The sequence below is a fragment of the Ylistrum balloti genome, unplaced genomic scaffold (genome assembly GCF_031769215.1).
Source record: "Ylistrum balloti isolate Yb309-2 unplaced genomic scaffold, AGI_CSIRO_Ybal_v1 Utg369612, whole genome shotgun sequence".
NCBI lineage: Eukaryota > Metazoa > Mollusca > Bivalvia > Pectinida > Pectinidae > Ylistrum > Ylistrum balloti.
Genome location: NW_026781887.1, coordinates 497,485 through 514,383, shown reverse-complemented (window position 1 = coordinate 514,383; position 16,899 = coordinate 497,485). Strand labels below are relative to the sequence as shown.

At 34.0% G+C, this 16,899-nt stretch overlaps 2 protein-coding genes across 3 annotated transcripts in view; one reads left to right on the top strand and one right to left on the bottom strand.

The window, feature by feature from the left end:
- LOC132547033 (arginine--tRNA ligase, cytoplasmic-like) overlaps positions 1-8,927 on the bottom strand; it is a 122,662-nt gene extending 113,735 nt beyond the window's left edge. The window contains exons 1-10 of the mRNA XM_060210784.1: positions 8,829-8,927; positions 7,310-7,456; positions 6,868-7,050; positions 5,899-5,988; positions 5,407-5,585; positions 4,981-5,164; positions 4,256-4,385; positions 3,416-3,520; positions 1,966-2,144; positions 789-898 (exon numbers count right to left, since the gene is read on the bottom strand). Of these exons, the coding sequence (XP_060066767.1) occupies positions 789-898; positions 1,966-2,144; positions 3,416-3,520; positions 4,256-4,385; positions 4,981-5,164; positions 5,407-5,585; positions 5,899-5,988; positions 6,868-7,050; positions 7,310-7,456; positions 8,829-8,870 (1,349 nt within the window). The 5' untranslated portion in view covers positions 8,871-8,927. The remainder of the gene's footprint in view (positions 1-788; positions 899-1,965; positions 2,145-3,415; positions 3,521-4,255; positions 4,386-4,980; positions 5,165-5,406; positions 5,586-5,898; positions 5,989-6,867; positions 7,051-7,309; positions 7,457-8,828) is intronic.
- Positions 8,928-9,194: 267 nt separating this feature from the next.
- On the top strand, positions 9,195-15,528 carry LOC132547043 (A-kinase anchor protein 17A-like). 2 transcript variants are annotated; one of them, XM_060210801.1, is made up of 5 exons: positions 9,195-9,445; positions 10,745-11,752; positions 12,767-12,915; positions 13,200-13,440; positions 13,775-15,528. In XM_060210801.1, the coding sequence occupies exons 2-5, from the start codon at positions 10,973-10,975 to the stop codon at positions 14,063-14,065; spliced, it is 1,461 nt and encodes a 486-aa protein (XP_060066784.1). In that variant the 5' UTR covers positions 9,195-9,445; positions 10,745-10,972; the 3' UTR covers positions 14,066-15,528. The 2 variants fall into 2 exon arrangements, with proteins under 2 accessions (XP_060066784.1, XP_060066777.1); XM_060210794.1 differs by having other exon boundaries at positions 9,195-9,449.
- The last annotated feature ends 1,371 nt before the right edge of the window (positions 15,529-16,899 follow it).

Genomic DNA, 16,899 nt, shown 5'->3' with positions numbered 1-16,899 from the left:
CTAGGAGTCTCTAGGACATTGGAAAGATGATATTCAAGTATGGGACATCTAACATGTGGATCTAGGAGTCTCTGGGACATTGGAAAGATGATATCAGGTATGTATGGGACATCTAACATGTGGATCTAGGAGTCTCTGGGACATTGGAAAGATGATATCAGGTATGTATGGGACATCTAACACTCAGATCTAGGAGTCTCTGGGACATTGGAAAGATGATATCAGGTATGTATGGGACATCTAACATGTGGATCTAGGAGTCTCTAGGACATTGGAAAGATGATATTCAAGTATGGGACATCTAACATGTGGATCTAGGAGTCTCTGGGACATTGGAAAGATGATATCAGGTATGTATGGACATCTAACATGTGGATCTAGGAGTCTCTGGGACATTGGAAAGATGATATCAGGTATGTATGGGACATCTAACATGTGGATCTAGGAGTCTCTGGGACATTGGAAAGATGATATCAGGTATGTATGGGACATCTAACATGTGGATCTAGGAGTCTCTGGGACATTGGAAAGATGTCATTCAAGTATGGGACATCTAACATGTGGATCTAGGAGTCTCTAGGACATTGGAAAGATGTCATTCAAGTATGGGACATCTAACATGTGGACCAAGGGTCCCTTGGATTCTATATAAGACAGATTTATATACAGGTATGTGGAGAGCCAGATTTACAAAGTAATATGGAATTGGAATGAGGCATAAATTTAAACTAATATTCACTCAAAAACTACAACATAAAACATTAAAACAACTCCAAAATTATACTTACTTGTCTTCTCCAAGGACCACACCAAACATGACATGCTCCACACGCACTTGTTTAGGATCATACCAGCCTGCCATAACTCCTGCATCGAAGATGGACTGAAGGTGGAGGTTCTAAAATACAACATAGACAAACTGTTACTACATTTTAACTACTATGTATTGTTGGGTCTATACAACACTCTGTCTACATTGTATTACAAATTGTAACTATCTACCATGTGGTGGAGGTTCTATACAAAACTCTGTCTACACTGTATTACAAATTGTAACTATCTACCATGTGGTGGAGGTTCTATACAAAACTCTGTCTACACTGTATTACAAATTGTAACTATCTACCATGTGGTGGAGGTTCTATACAAAGCAGTTTACAGTTTACATTACAAATTGTAACTATCTACCATTTGGTGGAGTAACTATCTACCATGTGGTGGAGGTTCTATACAAAACTCTGTCTACACTGTATTACAAATTGTAACTATCTACCATTTGGTGGAGGTTCTATACAAAGCAGTTTACACTGTATTACAAATTGTAACTATCTACCATGTGGTGGAGGTTCTATACAAAACTCTGTCTACACTGTATTACAAATTGTAACTATCTACCATGTGGTGGAGGTTCTATACAAAGCAGTTTACACTGTTTTACAAATTGTAACTATCTACCATGTGGTGGAGGTTCTATACAAAGCAGTTTACACTGTATTACAAATTGTAACTATCTACCTTGTGGTGGAGGTTCTATACAAAACTCTGTCTACACTGTATTACAAATTGTAACTATCTACCATGTGGTGGAGGTTCTATACAAAGCAGTTTACACTGTATTACAAATTGTAACTATCTACCTTGTGGTGGAGGTTCTATACAAAACTCTGTCTACACTGTATTACAAATTGTAACTATCTACCTTGTGGTGGAGGTTCTATACACATCTCTGTCTACACTGTATTACAAATTGTAACTATCTACCTTGTGGTGGAGGTTCTATACACATCTCTGTCTACACTGTATTACAAATTGTAACTATCTACCTTGTGGTGGAGGTTCTATACAAATCTCTGTCTACACTGTATTACAAATTGTAACTATCTACCATGTGGTGGAGGTTCTATACAAATCACTATCTAGAGTGTATAAGACATTTTATCTTTATGACATCAGGTGATGATGTACCTGTCCAGCATCCACAACATAGAGGAGCCAGTCACCCTTTTCCACATGGAGGCGATGTTTGATGGCAGTGAGGTCAGAAGTGGCATAGGTGAATCCCCCATCAGACTTAACAACAGTGAGAGGAGCTGGAGCCCCTGGTGTAAACATCACCTTCCGCCCTTCTTCAAGTATCAGGTGGTCTGAAATGTCAGATGTAACCATCCATTAACAAAAACACTATAGTGAATCATTTTAAATATAAATATAATATAACACTGTTATTGCAGCATACTGTCTACTGGGTATTCTTTTATTGTGTCCTTTTTAATGAAAGAAGATTTCTTATCAAAATTGCTTAAATCTAAAAATAAGCCTATCTATCACAGGGTTTTGTGTAGATTCATTTTTTTGTGTATTTTCAGTTTATTTCTTTCTTATCTTCTGCAGTTATATAATACACATGCCAGCTAACTACAACTTGAAATCCCAGTCACATATAATCTAGGAAAATTACCCTAGGCATTCTAGTACAGTTGACATTAGTACTTGTCCAAACACATGTGTGTCCATTTACTATCTGAATATATTATTGCACATTACTGATGATGTACTGGTTTGCTATCTGTACAAGACTAAAGTCTGCTGTATTGTTAACACTGGTAATTCCAGTTAATAACAAGTAGAATTTCTTGAAATGTCCAGTAAATAACTGTCAGAAATACATTTAAAATATTAGAGAAACAATTACAAAATTTCATGGAGACAATTAAAATCAAACACTTTAGATCCACAGCATTAGTCTCCATTCCACAAAGAGATATATTTATATCAACACCAACATTTGTCAATGCACAAGCAGACATGCATTATTTTAGTACATACACAATGTTTCTTATACTGTGATATCAAAAAATATAGAATCATCCTGTCGAAAGCCAGGGTTCCTAGTAGAATTTAGTGATTACCACACCGGACATCATACTAGAGGCCAGTCACATTTTATGCACAGCAGTTGGGGTACAATAATTGCCTTTACGGATGCAATCATATCAATGCAAGGCAGTGTATTTCTCAGTTTCTCGAGAAACATTGACTGCTTCATAAAACTGTATTTTGATATATGTATAAATTACAGGTATTGAATCCTATTTCTATGGGGTTCAATTTTTGTGTTTTTTCAAAAAATAACTTTTTTGTGGACACTTGGATTTTTGGATAAATATAGCTCAATAAATCTACTTATATTTATTTTAAGAGTTCGTGAAAATAATGTATGGATTAAGAGTACACATAGAAATAAAATGACTCATGAAAATCGATGATTTTACAGTATAAAGGCTTCCATTATGAAAATCAAAGCAGGTTAAAAACTACCATGCTGGAATTAAATAAAAATTATCACGTTGCAGCAAAAGAGGCTATTGTTGCCATAGTTTCTTTTAATCTGATGAATAAACTACAAAAACAGTACCATTTTCTTCAAGTTCTTTCACAATGTCCCCCATCAATGGCTGATAAAAAGATTCTCCTCGCTCCACAATGGAGACACCCAGACGTTGATACACTTTTTGAAACTCTGAAACACATATGCATTATATCCAGAAGTACAACAAATTAATTAAAAACTATCAAACTAGTAGTGTTTTGAACAAAATTATAATACATGTAGTCAAATTTGCATATTCATTACTTTCATTTGAAATGTGCCAATCAGAAACTTCTACACAGTAGTGCCTTATTATATAAGAAAGCTTGAGATTGGACACTTGCTGGATCAGCTTGAAAAAAATTTACAACTAGAGAAAAAAAATATAAGACAACAGCTTTACAATCTGGTCGGAAGTCAAATGCTGTGTATAAATGGACAAAGCATTTCACTTTAACTTTATATATACCGTGGTGTTCTTGTTTCATACTACACAAAATTTGCAACTATGGAAGTTTTTTTCCAAAGGAATATTTATTACAGAAATATTTTTTATACCACAAAATCATTGACTAGAGACATACCTTGCCTGGAGACATCACATATCATATAAACAGTGACTAGAGACATACCTTGCCTGGAGACATTACATATAAACATATAAACAGTGACTCATAGATCATATAAACAGACATTTCTTAAAGACATCACATATCATATAAACAGTGACTAGAGACATACCTTGCCTGGAGACATCATAGATCATATAAACAGTGACTAGAGACAAACCTTTCTTAAAGACATCACATATCATATAAACAGTGACTAGAGACATACCTTGCCTGGAGACATCATAGATCATATAAACAGTGACTAGAGACATACCTTGCCTGGAAACATCACAGATAAGATTCCATCCTTTACGGTGAGCCTCATCACCATTCTGCAGTTTTACCACTGCCTCATAGGCTCGCTTTTTAAATTCCTCATCCTCATCAAAACGCACCTTTGACTCCTACGTGGGAATAAACACAACATGTAACACTAGTAGGATGACTTCTGCTCAAGGTGTACAATTGTAAGGATCTGTATTGCCTTAAATATGCTGTATGTGACAGCTTTATGTGTACAGTAAATGTCTATACACTTGTTACAAGTAACTTGCAGGATATATTATTGTTTTACTAACCAAATCATAAAAAAAACATTCTCTAAAATGTAATACACAGCCTTTGTAGGTAAACTTCTTTTCTTTGTGGTGTGACTTATGAAATAATGTTCCGACAGTATCCAAAGTAGTGTTAGTTAAAATTTTTACTTTGTACAATGTAAAATTGTTTAACTTGTACAAAATCATTTGTTTTATATGATACAATGTATAATTGTTTTCTATAGTCAAACATGTACAATGTACAGTTGTTTTACAATGTACAGTTGTTTTACAATGTACAGTTGTTTAGCATTGAACAATATACAATTGTTTTCAATGATACAAAAAAAGTGCACAATTTCATTGTATTACACAAAAATATACTGTATACAATTTTGCATCATGTACAATGTAAGTTGTTTTACATTGTAAAACGTACAAAAGAAATAGAGTTGTTTACCTTGTAGAATTCTTGTAGATCCTTGATTGGAGGAGACACAGACAAATAGTTAGGAAACTTGTCCTTGAGGTGGGCTATTAGCATACCAAATTGTGTTCCCCAATCACCTAAGTGATTCAAACGCAGAACGTCATGTCCAACCCACTCAAGCAGACGACAAAGACTTTCCCCAATAATGGTCGACCTGTAAAGAGGAGATTTGTTTATTATAAAGTACGTATAATTTTCTAAATAAAAAAAACAAACACAATTTTTTAAAACATCAATATTCATTGTAGCAGCAGATCACATGTATGATAAGTATGTACATAATAATCTATATATGAAATGTAAACCAATACCTAAAATTTATTACAGTATAAATCAACAGAATCAGCACACATCAAATATCTTACAATATCTACATGTATAATTAGAACAGTGTACCTCAAATGTCCCACATGCATCTCCTTGGCAATATTCGGTGAGGAGAAGTCTACCACGATGCGTTTTCTGAGACCAATGTTTGGAGGAGTGGGCCCATTTTGGAGTACACTACTGATCTGACTTGACACAAAATCTTTGCTGAGGTTAATGTTGATGAAACCATTTGGTGCAACTTCCACCTGTTCAAATGAAAATCATTTTTTATCACAAATTACTCTTGATATTGACATAATGTATGAAGTTACAAAGACATACACATCAATGAATTTTAAATTCTTACATTGCAATATTAAAGAGGCAAGACAGACAGTGGTAATATCATATAACAAGCAATCATCTTAATCGTCACAGAATATTTAGTGATTATATGACACAGCGTTCTGTGTCCAGTTATTTCATAATGAAGACCTGCTGCAGGCTGTTGAAATTTGATTAATAACTAAAGTTTCTTATTGAAATGTTTTTTGATTGTTGTACTCTTCAGTTGCTTACCGTGGAAATGTACTCGGACTCTGGCAGATGAGATACAATATTTTGGGCTATTTCCTTTGGAGGACACTTTGTGCCTTGTGCTTTTAATTTCTAATTTAAGAGTAAACATACAATGAACATATCAGTAACACAGATAAATAGATCTATGACATGTGTTAATGACAGATCAATTAATATATCACATGTGTAAATGACAAATCAATTAATATATCACATGTGTAAATGACAGATCAATTAATATATCCCATGTGTTAATGACAGATCAATTAGTATATCACATGTGTAAATGAGAGATCAATTAATATATCACATGTGTAAATGAGAGATCAATGAATATATCACATGTGTAAATGACAAATCAATTAATATATCACATGTGTAAATGACAAATCAATTCATATATCACATGTGTAAATGACAAATCAATTAATATATCACATGTGTAAATGACAGATCAATTAATATATCACATGTGTAAATGACAAATGGGTGGTAATATATCACATGTGTAAATGAGAGATCAATGAATATATCACATGTGTAAATGACAAATCAATTAATATATTTCCCATGTGTAAATGACAAATCAATTAATATATCGCGCGTGTAAATGACAACAAGAATATATCACATGTATAAGTTGACATAACTTGTTTCGCAATTGTTGTAAAATAAATAAAGTTTATATTTATAAATGACAAATCAATTAATATATCACATGTGTAAATGACAGATCAATTAATATATCACATGTGTAAATGAGAGATCAATTAGTATATCATATGTAAATAAGACAGATACAGGTACACACAATCATGGTTTTAATTAACCTTACATAAAACTAGTGAGAGTAACAATATTTTGATGCCAGAAAAGTCTTTATCTCCACTATATTCATAATTTCAATATGATTAATGACTTTGCCCGACAACACTAGAGAGTTTATTTTTCCTTGAAGGTAAAACTCACCGCACATATGACCATGGCACTATTACACTGATAGTCAGCAAACTTTGAGCTGCCCTGTATCATGACAGGGATGTCGTTGAGGTCTGGGTAGGCATGACGTATAGCCAGGCCAAACAACTCCTCCATGATGATTCCAATACTTAGCATGTTCTCAGGTTTCTTCTTCTTCTCCGCAGCTACACTCTGTGTATCAAATGTAAACATGAAACCCTTAAAGATAATTAACTTTATCTATTGAAGTGATTATAAAAACAATATTCAATTTTCAACTCAATAAACATCATAATAACAAAGTTCAAAACATGATGCACATAACTATTTAATACAATATAGTAATTTTATACAGGCTTCACTTTATCTTCCTATTTTGAAACATTTTTATATTCTACCAATTCTGTCTTACCTAAATTGTAAGTGAAAATTTCCATTTTGAAATTCTTACCCGTTTCAAATGGTTGATTTGATATTTTAGCTTGGAGTTTTCTGTCCTCAGTTTTTCTAGTTCCGGGGATATAATTCCATCTGCTAACATACGCTGTGGATCTTGCAGGCATTTAATCTCTTCCTCTAAATGCCTAATTTCTGTTTCCTGTAAAGTACAATAATTGACTGGTATAAAACTAAAGAAATATACTAATCAAATGCATGTCCCATGGGTTGCAATACCTTGGAAAGTCTTTATTTCAGAATACCTCACAAGCTTTTTATACGCTATCATACTGGACGATAAAAATAACTGGGAAGTGGAGATTCTTACTAATGCCTGTGGTCAATAAGCAATAATACTCATAATTTTCGTTTCCTCATATATATCTTAATTTTCATTTTTTCATCAATATAAGATTAACCACAAAAATAGGGTCTCTCCATAAACATCAGGAAATTAAAGTGTAGGTCCTTTTACACCTGAAACATCCTGTTCTCTTTAAAGCCATTACTCCTACAAATATTTCAACATATCCAAAGTCCTTCTTTATTCTCAAAAGAAAGAAAAATAACTGATAAATGAACAAGCTTAGTATTATTAAATTTACATTGGATATAAGGCAGATACGTACATCAATGGCAGAAGTTCATGTACATTGTACACAGACATGTAACTTTAATTTGGCACTCATGTACATCACTCACTGTATAAATGAGCAAAAATGTCAAACCATTTGACTGACTTGTCACAGATCTAGGTCCAGGTGTATTTTTAAATATTCCTTATTGTTCCTGTCAAATAAATGATAATAAAGACCCTACTCAACAATAACTGATGATGTCCCAACTAACCATTAACTGATTAGATCTCTACCAATACCTGTTGAGGTCTCCTCTCCCCAATCCAAAATATTGAGACCAATTGTAACCTAAATGTACATGTAACTTTTGAATATACAAGGCAATTATATATTTCATTGGTATGCAAACTACATATGTGTGCAGGCAATATGTATATGTGCATATGCATGTACCATGTCTGGACAATGCTCAGATGATATGTACAGTATTTTAGTGTTTTATCTAGATCTGTTCTCAATGACTGTTGCATACATGTACGTATTTTGTTGAAAAACTCATATCAATTATTAGTCTGGTTACATGTGATATGTATGAGAATAACGCCGTGAATAAAATTGAAATGATAATAAATTAGGTATAAATTGATCTATATAATTACAGTTCAACATGTACACACATATGAAATTAATGATCGTGTTAAATTAGGGTCACTAAAATGTACATGTCCACGTTCACGTACATTAGTTGCAGCCTTTGGTATACATTGACATAGTACTTACTCCAGACATCCTAGGCTGAAAATCGTATACGTATTGTTGGTAACCGACATCGTATTCAGAATATCATAAACATGTATATAGTCAATCCATGTGTGCATGTAACGTTACAGAAAACCAAAATATTCAAATGAAATTGTTCAAGAGAAATCAGTAGGTTTTCCAAAATGTACATACCGATTGTTCCGCTCGCGCTGTAAGTAGAGCTATCTCAGACATGGTGATGCAACCAATTGCAAAAGCCAATATCACAACACAACGTATTTCTACTTTCGGTTGAAACCACGTTGTACTCCTCACTTCCGGTTTACAATTTGAAAGACAGATAAAGCCGATAAAGACCCATTATATTTTCATAAGTACTTTGTTCATCGATGAAAAATATTAATTTGTAAATAAACCTGTATACGCCGTGCGACATGTAAAAAGTTGGTTTAAAGGATAAAGCTGAAAGCCTTTATTAACAGAACTATACAAACAGTATCTTATCGACTACTTATATAGTGGAGCGGCACATCCGGTAGTTGAAAGATATTTTGCTGCTTTGCCGGAAAATGTTTTCATAATTGTCAGGCCAAGATATAAAGTAGTCTAATTGCTTTTGAAAAAAAAGTAAATTAATATCATTTAAGCCAACAGCTAGTTCTCTTAGTGAGACTTTCTCCGTTTTTGGCTGTTTTATGCAACGTGCCTCTGACGTACAAACAGTACTGAGAAATGTATGGATAGATGACGAAGACAAAACAGCAGTTACGACAACAGCATGCATTGTAGTCCTCTCGATATTTATAGATGTGTGTAAGTTATGCTTGTGTGAGGAATATTTTAAACATACAACAACCGGATTTTATGTTCTCTGTGACTAAATATTGACTCGTAAAAAACAGCAAATCTCTTGTAAAAAGTCATTCCACACGGATACGCGTAATATGTTTCCTGTTATGTCAAATCATAAACTTACAAGTATTTACGTGTTACAAGGCAAGAGTTTTAACTTGTTGTCAAAGCAGAATACATCTAAGTGTAGATATCAGTACACGTATCACAATGAAGTGTGATTATGTCATCACCCATGAAATGTAGTATAGTGGGTAGATTTAAGTAATTGTAGTTCACAAACACAGAAACAGAACTTCCCTTGTTGAAATGCTTGAACATCTAAACTGTATCTCCATATAACAAGGAAGGAAAAACAGGTTACCTACACCTTACCTACAACCAAGTTAACAGACACCACTGTGATATTCTTCCAACTGGCCATTCCTATAATGTACTGTACAATGTATACTGAGCTGTCTTGTGTAGTACACAGGTACACAAGAAATCATTCTCCCCTAGATCTATCTCTGACTATAATGTGTGACCCAATATTACAGCAATTGACATAATTCGGCTACATCGTTCAAATCCAATATCCTGTCTATATTAGAACATCGCTTCAAATATATATATACATCTTTCGACGTTTTTTCCTTAACATTACGTTTAAAGTGCTCACTTACTTCGACAACTCGACATGATCTGCAGCTTTATGGTCAATATTACATATAAATGTCATGATAAATGCAACAATATATGATTTCAGGACCTCAGTAAAATCTAATTTCTGTTAGTTCTTGTGTGAAAAATGAGAAAATTGACGATAATGACCACAAATTATGTATCAGGTAGAATTGAAATATTCCACACACAGGATCACAACCATTACTTATAATTCTCAAGCTTCATTTAATACTGTATATTTCTTTCAGACAGAAAACCCCTTTTTTTATACACTTTCATACAATGTACATTATCATGAGTGTTATGAGAATGAACTTAATTGAACAATGGATTTTTTCCCCTTTACTTTCATTTTTATTGTACTTCTTGGCATAATCACATTGAAAATTGATTTGGATATTCATTACATACAATGTATCAGTAATATACTGGTGTACTGTATATGACTATTGTCAGAAAAATAAGAACAGAAACATATTCCAATAATTCTGTTATATGTGTTTTTTGCACACAATCATGATGACTGTGTATATATCGTAAACAAAATCATTTGAATTGTTGAAGTAATTCAGAATTCTTTTTCAATGCAGAAAGCCAGCTGTCCTTAAGGATGAGAATCTTGCTATCAGCAACCAGCATACCATAGAAAAGAAATGGATTTAAAAAGAAGAGAGAAAAAAGATAATCTATCACCAGAATGTTATATGGAAGAAATAGCTTTTCAGTTAGGATGATTTAGATTCACAAAAAAAACAAATACTCTTCGTTGTCAGCCAAATATAATTGAATGTGAAGCCAGTGACAAACCTGTTCACATAATGGCTAGCAATACACAAGTGTGTACTGATACATCAGAAAAAATAGAGCTGTTTCCACCCCAGAATTTGTACCTTAAGCCACTTGCAAAACTAAATGTGTGTGTCCAACTTCCTCAGTTGAAGCAGCCAGGCAAGTCTATCTCTAACTGGGAGGTTATGGAGCGTGTCAAACATATGGCAAGACCACATTCTTTCTTAACATTGAAGATTATCAAAAGTACTCTTGAGTTTATCCGACTGGAAGGAGAAACGGAAACCAAAGCATTGGTTAAAACACTTATACAGAGACTTGATGCAAAGACTATCAAGCTGAGTGGTTTTCCTGATATTTTAAAGGTCAAAGCAGCGGAGGCTAAGGTCAGTTTTCCATTACGTCATGACTGGGACTCATACTTTAGAGATGCCAAAAATATGAACGAAATGAAATCAGGTGAAAGACCAGATACTATTCACTTCAAAGATCTACCAACCCGTTGGTTCACTTCCCATAGGAGTCGAGAAAATGACAAACCAAGTGAACAAATGTTAAAGCGTATCTGGGAAGGGTTTGGTGAGGTCAGGTGTGTTGACATCCCAATGCTTGACCCATACCGGAAGGAAATGACCACTTCCACAAAATCTGGTGCCATCCAAACATTTACATATGGACAAGATTTGACATTTGAGGCATTTGTGCAATTCAAGGAATACATTGGCTTTGTTAAAGCGATGGACAGTCTTCGTGGAATGAAGTTACTCCATATTGCTGAAGATGACAAAGCCTATACAGCCAATATCAAAGTATGGCAACATATGTTAGATACATTTATTTAGTTAACAACATTAATAGATACATTGTAATTAAGATGTGATAATTGTGATACCCTCAGTAGTTAGTTGTAACCTGGCATTGTGTACAGATCATGCCACTTCAACAGATAACTTAACAACCTTTGACTTGTAATCATAGTATCAGCATACAGTGACTAAAGACTTGTAATCATTACTTGTAGTAAGTCTGAACATTTTTGTATGTTTTGAAAACTTTTGATGGTGTTTTATATACTCAAGGGATAAAGAAATGCAGGGTGACATTATTAGCAATATCTTGTGAATGCGTTGTTCAGAACAATGAAAATCGGTCAAGCAACTCTCTAGGTTACAATGCATGTGGTTCGGCCTCATGTAGCGAGGATCTGTCGTGACTTTCTCACTAACAGCAATATCCATCCACTCGACTGGCTGCCATACAGCCCTGACCTAACCCCAATTGATCACTTGTGGAATCAGCTGGATAGACATGTTTGACAAAGCCAGCGTCCCCCTGTTACTCTGACCCAATTGAGAGCAGCCTTGTTGGAAGAATGGGCCAACATCCTAACGAGGAGGATAAAATCACTCATGAACTCCATGCCTAGGAGAATCAGGGCTGTGGAATAGCTAATGGGGGGTATACCTGGTATTGACTAGGCAGCTCCCACAATCAGTCCATTTCGATTTCAGATTACAGAATTCTCTTTCAATTCCCTTCAGTTACTCCTAAATCACTTACCATATACAAATCATTGATTTTGCAGTTTGGATTTATCTTCGTTGTTACTTTGAACTTACATTGAACATCTAGAATCATCTTCAAAGTTCACCTTGCCTTTCTTTATCCTTTGAGTATATTTTGCCATTAGTTGACCTTACTGATGAAAAATGTTTGTAAAACATTTCATCCTATACTTGTTTAATTCTTATTTTCAAAGTATAACATTACCAAAGGATATTTGATAACAGTTTTACTGAATGATCGATTCAACAATGTTTCAGGTGGATTTTGATAAAACAAAGCATCTCTCTGACAAAGCAATAAAGAAGCGCCGCATAGAAAGATGGAAGCTGGAGCAGTTGGAAAAGGAAAGAGAAGAAAAAGTACGAAAAGAACGAGAGGAAGAAGAGAGAAAACAGGAAGAAGAACGGTAATATATGATATCTTGTCAAGATGATTAAGCAGTTTATGAAAAACAGATTTTTGTGTACAGTTCATACACAACTTCAGTATTTGACGAGTTTTCTTTTAATGTGTTTCTTCAGATTTGAGGATGTTACCTTTTCTTGTCTTGACTCCAGACACCATTTAGAATATTCTGATGCAAATGTAGCAATGTAAATCCAGGTAGGCAAGTAGGTTTCATAGGGCATTGGTATAATTGGTGGTTTGCTATTGATCATATGTACTTGTAATGCTTTACTTTTAATGTAGGAGAAAAAAGAGGGAAGAAGAGGAGGACAAGGAAAGAAAACGCTTGGAAAAAGTACAGAAAAAGGAAGACAGAAGAAAAAGTAGAGAAGAAAAGCGTAAACTCAAAGCCTTACAGAAGAGGAAGAGGGAGGAAGAAAAGAAATTACAACTAAAGATTGCTTTAGAGGAGAGAAAATTTCTAATAGCACAGAGAAAACTTGAATCGATACGTCTCATGTCAGAGCTCTTCAATGCTGTTAAGGTGAGAAAGGTGACATCCAAAAATGAAATTTTGTGGAAATATTAGGGTGTAATTACAGTGTCTCTAGTTCTTATATAATACTTATTGTAAAATATAGTGATAAGGACAGTAAATTTCACATTTTTCTTCTGATAACTGCATTAATTACAAATCTTATTATCATATAGATATATGTAGTACTGGGTGTATAATACTTTAAAGGCTGTCATGCAAGGTGCCTGTTCTGATGAATTAAAATCAACTATGAAATATAGACATGCACCTGTCACGCGAAAACTAAATAATCACCATATCCTTCCTGTAAAACTATTGAAATGTTTTTACTTCTTGACAGAAAATCAAGGTGAGAGAGGATCTTGAGAAACATGAGAGGGAAGCAGAAGAAATGAGAAAAAAAGAAATAGAACTTGAACAGATACACAAAGAACAAGAAATGAAGAGAAAATTAGAAGCACGAAAGAGGAAGAAAGATCGTTTGGAAAGACAAGAACATGAACTTCGAAACAAAATTCTTAAAAACTGGAAAGTCAAAGAAGAAAAGGAGGAAGAATTACAAAGGGAATCTTTGCGCAAAAAAATGGCTGGCCGTGGAAAACTGAAAAGTGCTGTAGTGGTGAAAAAATAACAGGAGTGAAAAGTGTTAGAGTGGAGAGGCAACTGTTAGGTGTGGTAGAGGACAAGCAATGTGTATATATGTGGATGTGAGGTGTATCAGACCAATACTTGTATTCTTACCTAGAGTTTATTGTATGTTTTAAATGACAGCATTTCACTCGTTTTCAGGTTTCTTTAGTACAGTTGCTGTGCATCCTACTTTCATAATGTCTCTCAACTGATACAAAATTGTCATGTCCAGATAGATGTATGCAAAGAGCAATGGTCAATGTTGAACATATCCTTATATCACTGTGAAAATTTATTTGTGGAAATTGAATGAACATGTTGTTTACATCCCAGTTATGTATTGGTGCTGTTTTAGTACTCAAATTTCGTTTTTTCTGAATGTGCTGTTTGACCAATAAAATTCTTCATGAAAGCCCTCTCAAAGATAGTCTCGATAACAGTACAGGTTCCAAAACAAGGCAGTCACATTTTCAATAATAGCAGAAGTTATTTGCATTGACAAATGTAATGGGGACAATAAATACTGCACAGTTTAAACTTTTATTTGATATGCCTGTTCAAAATATTTGTAATTAATTCCACTGTCCCAGCTTTGCCTTTGGGAAACTCTCTTAAAATAGAGACCTATAGCTAGGTTAAGCTAAAGCCATGATAATCTGTAAGAAGTGTTGAGAATGTTATTTCTGTCAAAATCATTTCCCTCAGTTTCATATGTTTTTGATGAATGAATTTATATGTGTATTATGTTTTGAATTTTCATGCTGCAAAAATGTGATCTATTGCCAAGGTTGGGGTTCCGTGGTCATTGTGATAAGATATTACATCTTGCACGGGAACACACTTACACACCATTCAATATTAGCACATTCCTAGCTATAGCATTGTTCTATTTCTTAATTCTCACATTATTTGTCATCATTCTGGAAGTCAATTACTGATGGATTTTGAAATGTCTGAGAGGTATTCTTTTTCTAGAATATACATGTACCTTGTACAAATTAGAAGTTTGAATAATGATGTAATCAGTCAAAAGCCTAAGTCATTGATTGTTACCGAAATTTAAATTTCATTATCACTTTTTTAGCCCACCATCATCAGATAGTTAGCTATTAAAGTCCCTCTGCATATGTGGTCCGTCCGTCCGTAGACAATTCTTGTAATCACTATTTCTTGAGAAGTACTTGAAGGATCTTTGTCAAACTGCATATATAGGTTCCTCTCGGTCCCTAGTTGTGCCTGTTTGATTATGGGACTGATCAAAAAACAAAATGGCCGACAGGATGCCATCTTGGATTTTGTCAATGAAGTTTGTTATCTCTGTTTCTTGAAAAGGGAGAGAGATTCATCTCTCTCAAACTTCATATGTAGGTTCTCCTTGGTCTGTAGTTGTGCTTCTGTAATTTTGGAACTGATCAGAAAAACAAAATGGCCAAAAGAAGGCCATCTTGGATTTTGACTTTGAAAGTTTGTTTGTTATCACTATTTCTTGAGATCTACTCTCTAGATCTTTGATTTTGGGTCTGATTAGAAAAAACAAATTTCATGTATACTTTGCAAGTTTGTTATCACTTTTCTTGAGGTCCCTTTTGGCCCCTATTGTGCCTGTTTAGAAAGTTTGGGACTTTGAAAGTTTGTTTGTTATCAGAAAAACAAAATTGCTTACAGGCATCCATCTTGGATTTTGCCTAGTCAAGATTGTTATTGCTATTTCTTAGGAAGGATATCTCTCAAATTTCATACGTATGTACCCTTTGGTCTCTCCTTGTGCTTGTTTGATTGTGGGACTAATCAGAAGAGACAAAATGGCTTCCAGATGGCCATTTTAGATTTGGCAGGTAAAGATTATCATCGCTAATTTTGCAAAGGAGTATTCAAATGTCTTATCATTAAGAGCAAAAACAATGAAGAGAAAAGAAGGAAAAAGATCCAACTTTCAAAGAGCATATAGAGATCAAACAATGATGGGCGCCAAGATCCCTCTCGGACCTCTTGTTTTATTTATCATCACAGTTGTGGTCCTATAGCCACTGATTGATTAAGATAAGCTCCACAGGTTGGATAAGTTTAAAGGCCATCACTGTCACTTTTAAACAGAGTCCTACATGTTATAAATCTTTTGACATTTTTTTTGCAAAATTTTCACAGACTTTACATAATTTTTTAAAAATTTTATGTCCAAGTCAAAAGGTTCCCGTTACTAAAGGTAGAATTTAGCACAAAATGAATCATCCTCATTCACTGATCTTGAGTATAGATTGACGATGTGAATGGTTTGACAACATCTACAAATGTATGTCTTGCAAAGTATGATGGTTTGACTTGTTAGATAGGATGTTAAATGTATTTTAGTGGTAAAAAAATAAAAAAAACTCTTTCATTACCCTTTGTTGCACCATAATGATGATCACAACATCTAAATGTATGTCATTTTATTGTCTTGGGTTTACAATAGGTCATATAACATGAGTTTATCTGCAGAAATACAAGTGTAACAAATGGAGAAGTTCAATGATTAACACAGCAATGTGATAAAAGATATAGATCTATTGAAGAGAGGACAAAGTTCCTAGAATCTTTTCTTATCTGTAAGGTTTGGTAAAGAGAGAGAGAGGGAGAGAGAGGTTCACTAATTTGAATGAGTTTTTATGTAAGATGCTGGTATTACATGTACTGTTTATTTCTACTGTCAACATGTTTTAATTTCAAAAATAAAATTATTTTAATAGTTTCTCTTTTGAATCTGTGTATCATAAATATGTGTATCAGCAATCACTTATATCAAAGGTTATTCTCATCACCTTTTGTCTATTGTTTGTATGCTTTTTCTCATCACCT

What these genes read in the sequence shown, in the direction of transcription:
- LOC132547043 (XM_060210801.1), top strand. Translation starts at nt 10,973, where the DNA reads ATGGCTAGCAATACACAAGTGTGTACTGATACATCAGAAAAAATAGAG. An exon ending in CCTATACAGCCAATATCAAA is followed by an intron (nt 11,753 to 12,766) that starts GTATGGCAACAT and finishes ACAATGTTTCAG; the next exon opens with GTGGATTTTGATAAAACAAA. An exon ending in AGAAAACAGGAAGAAGAACG is followed by an intron (nt 12,916 to 13,199) that starts GTAATATATGAT and finishes CTTTTAATGTAG; the next exon opens with GAGAAAAAAGAGGGAAGAAG.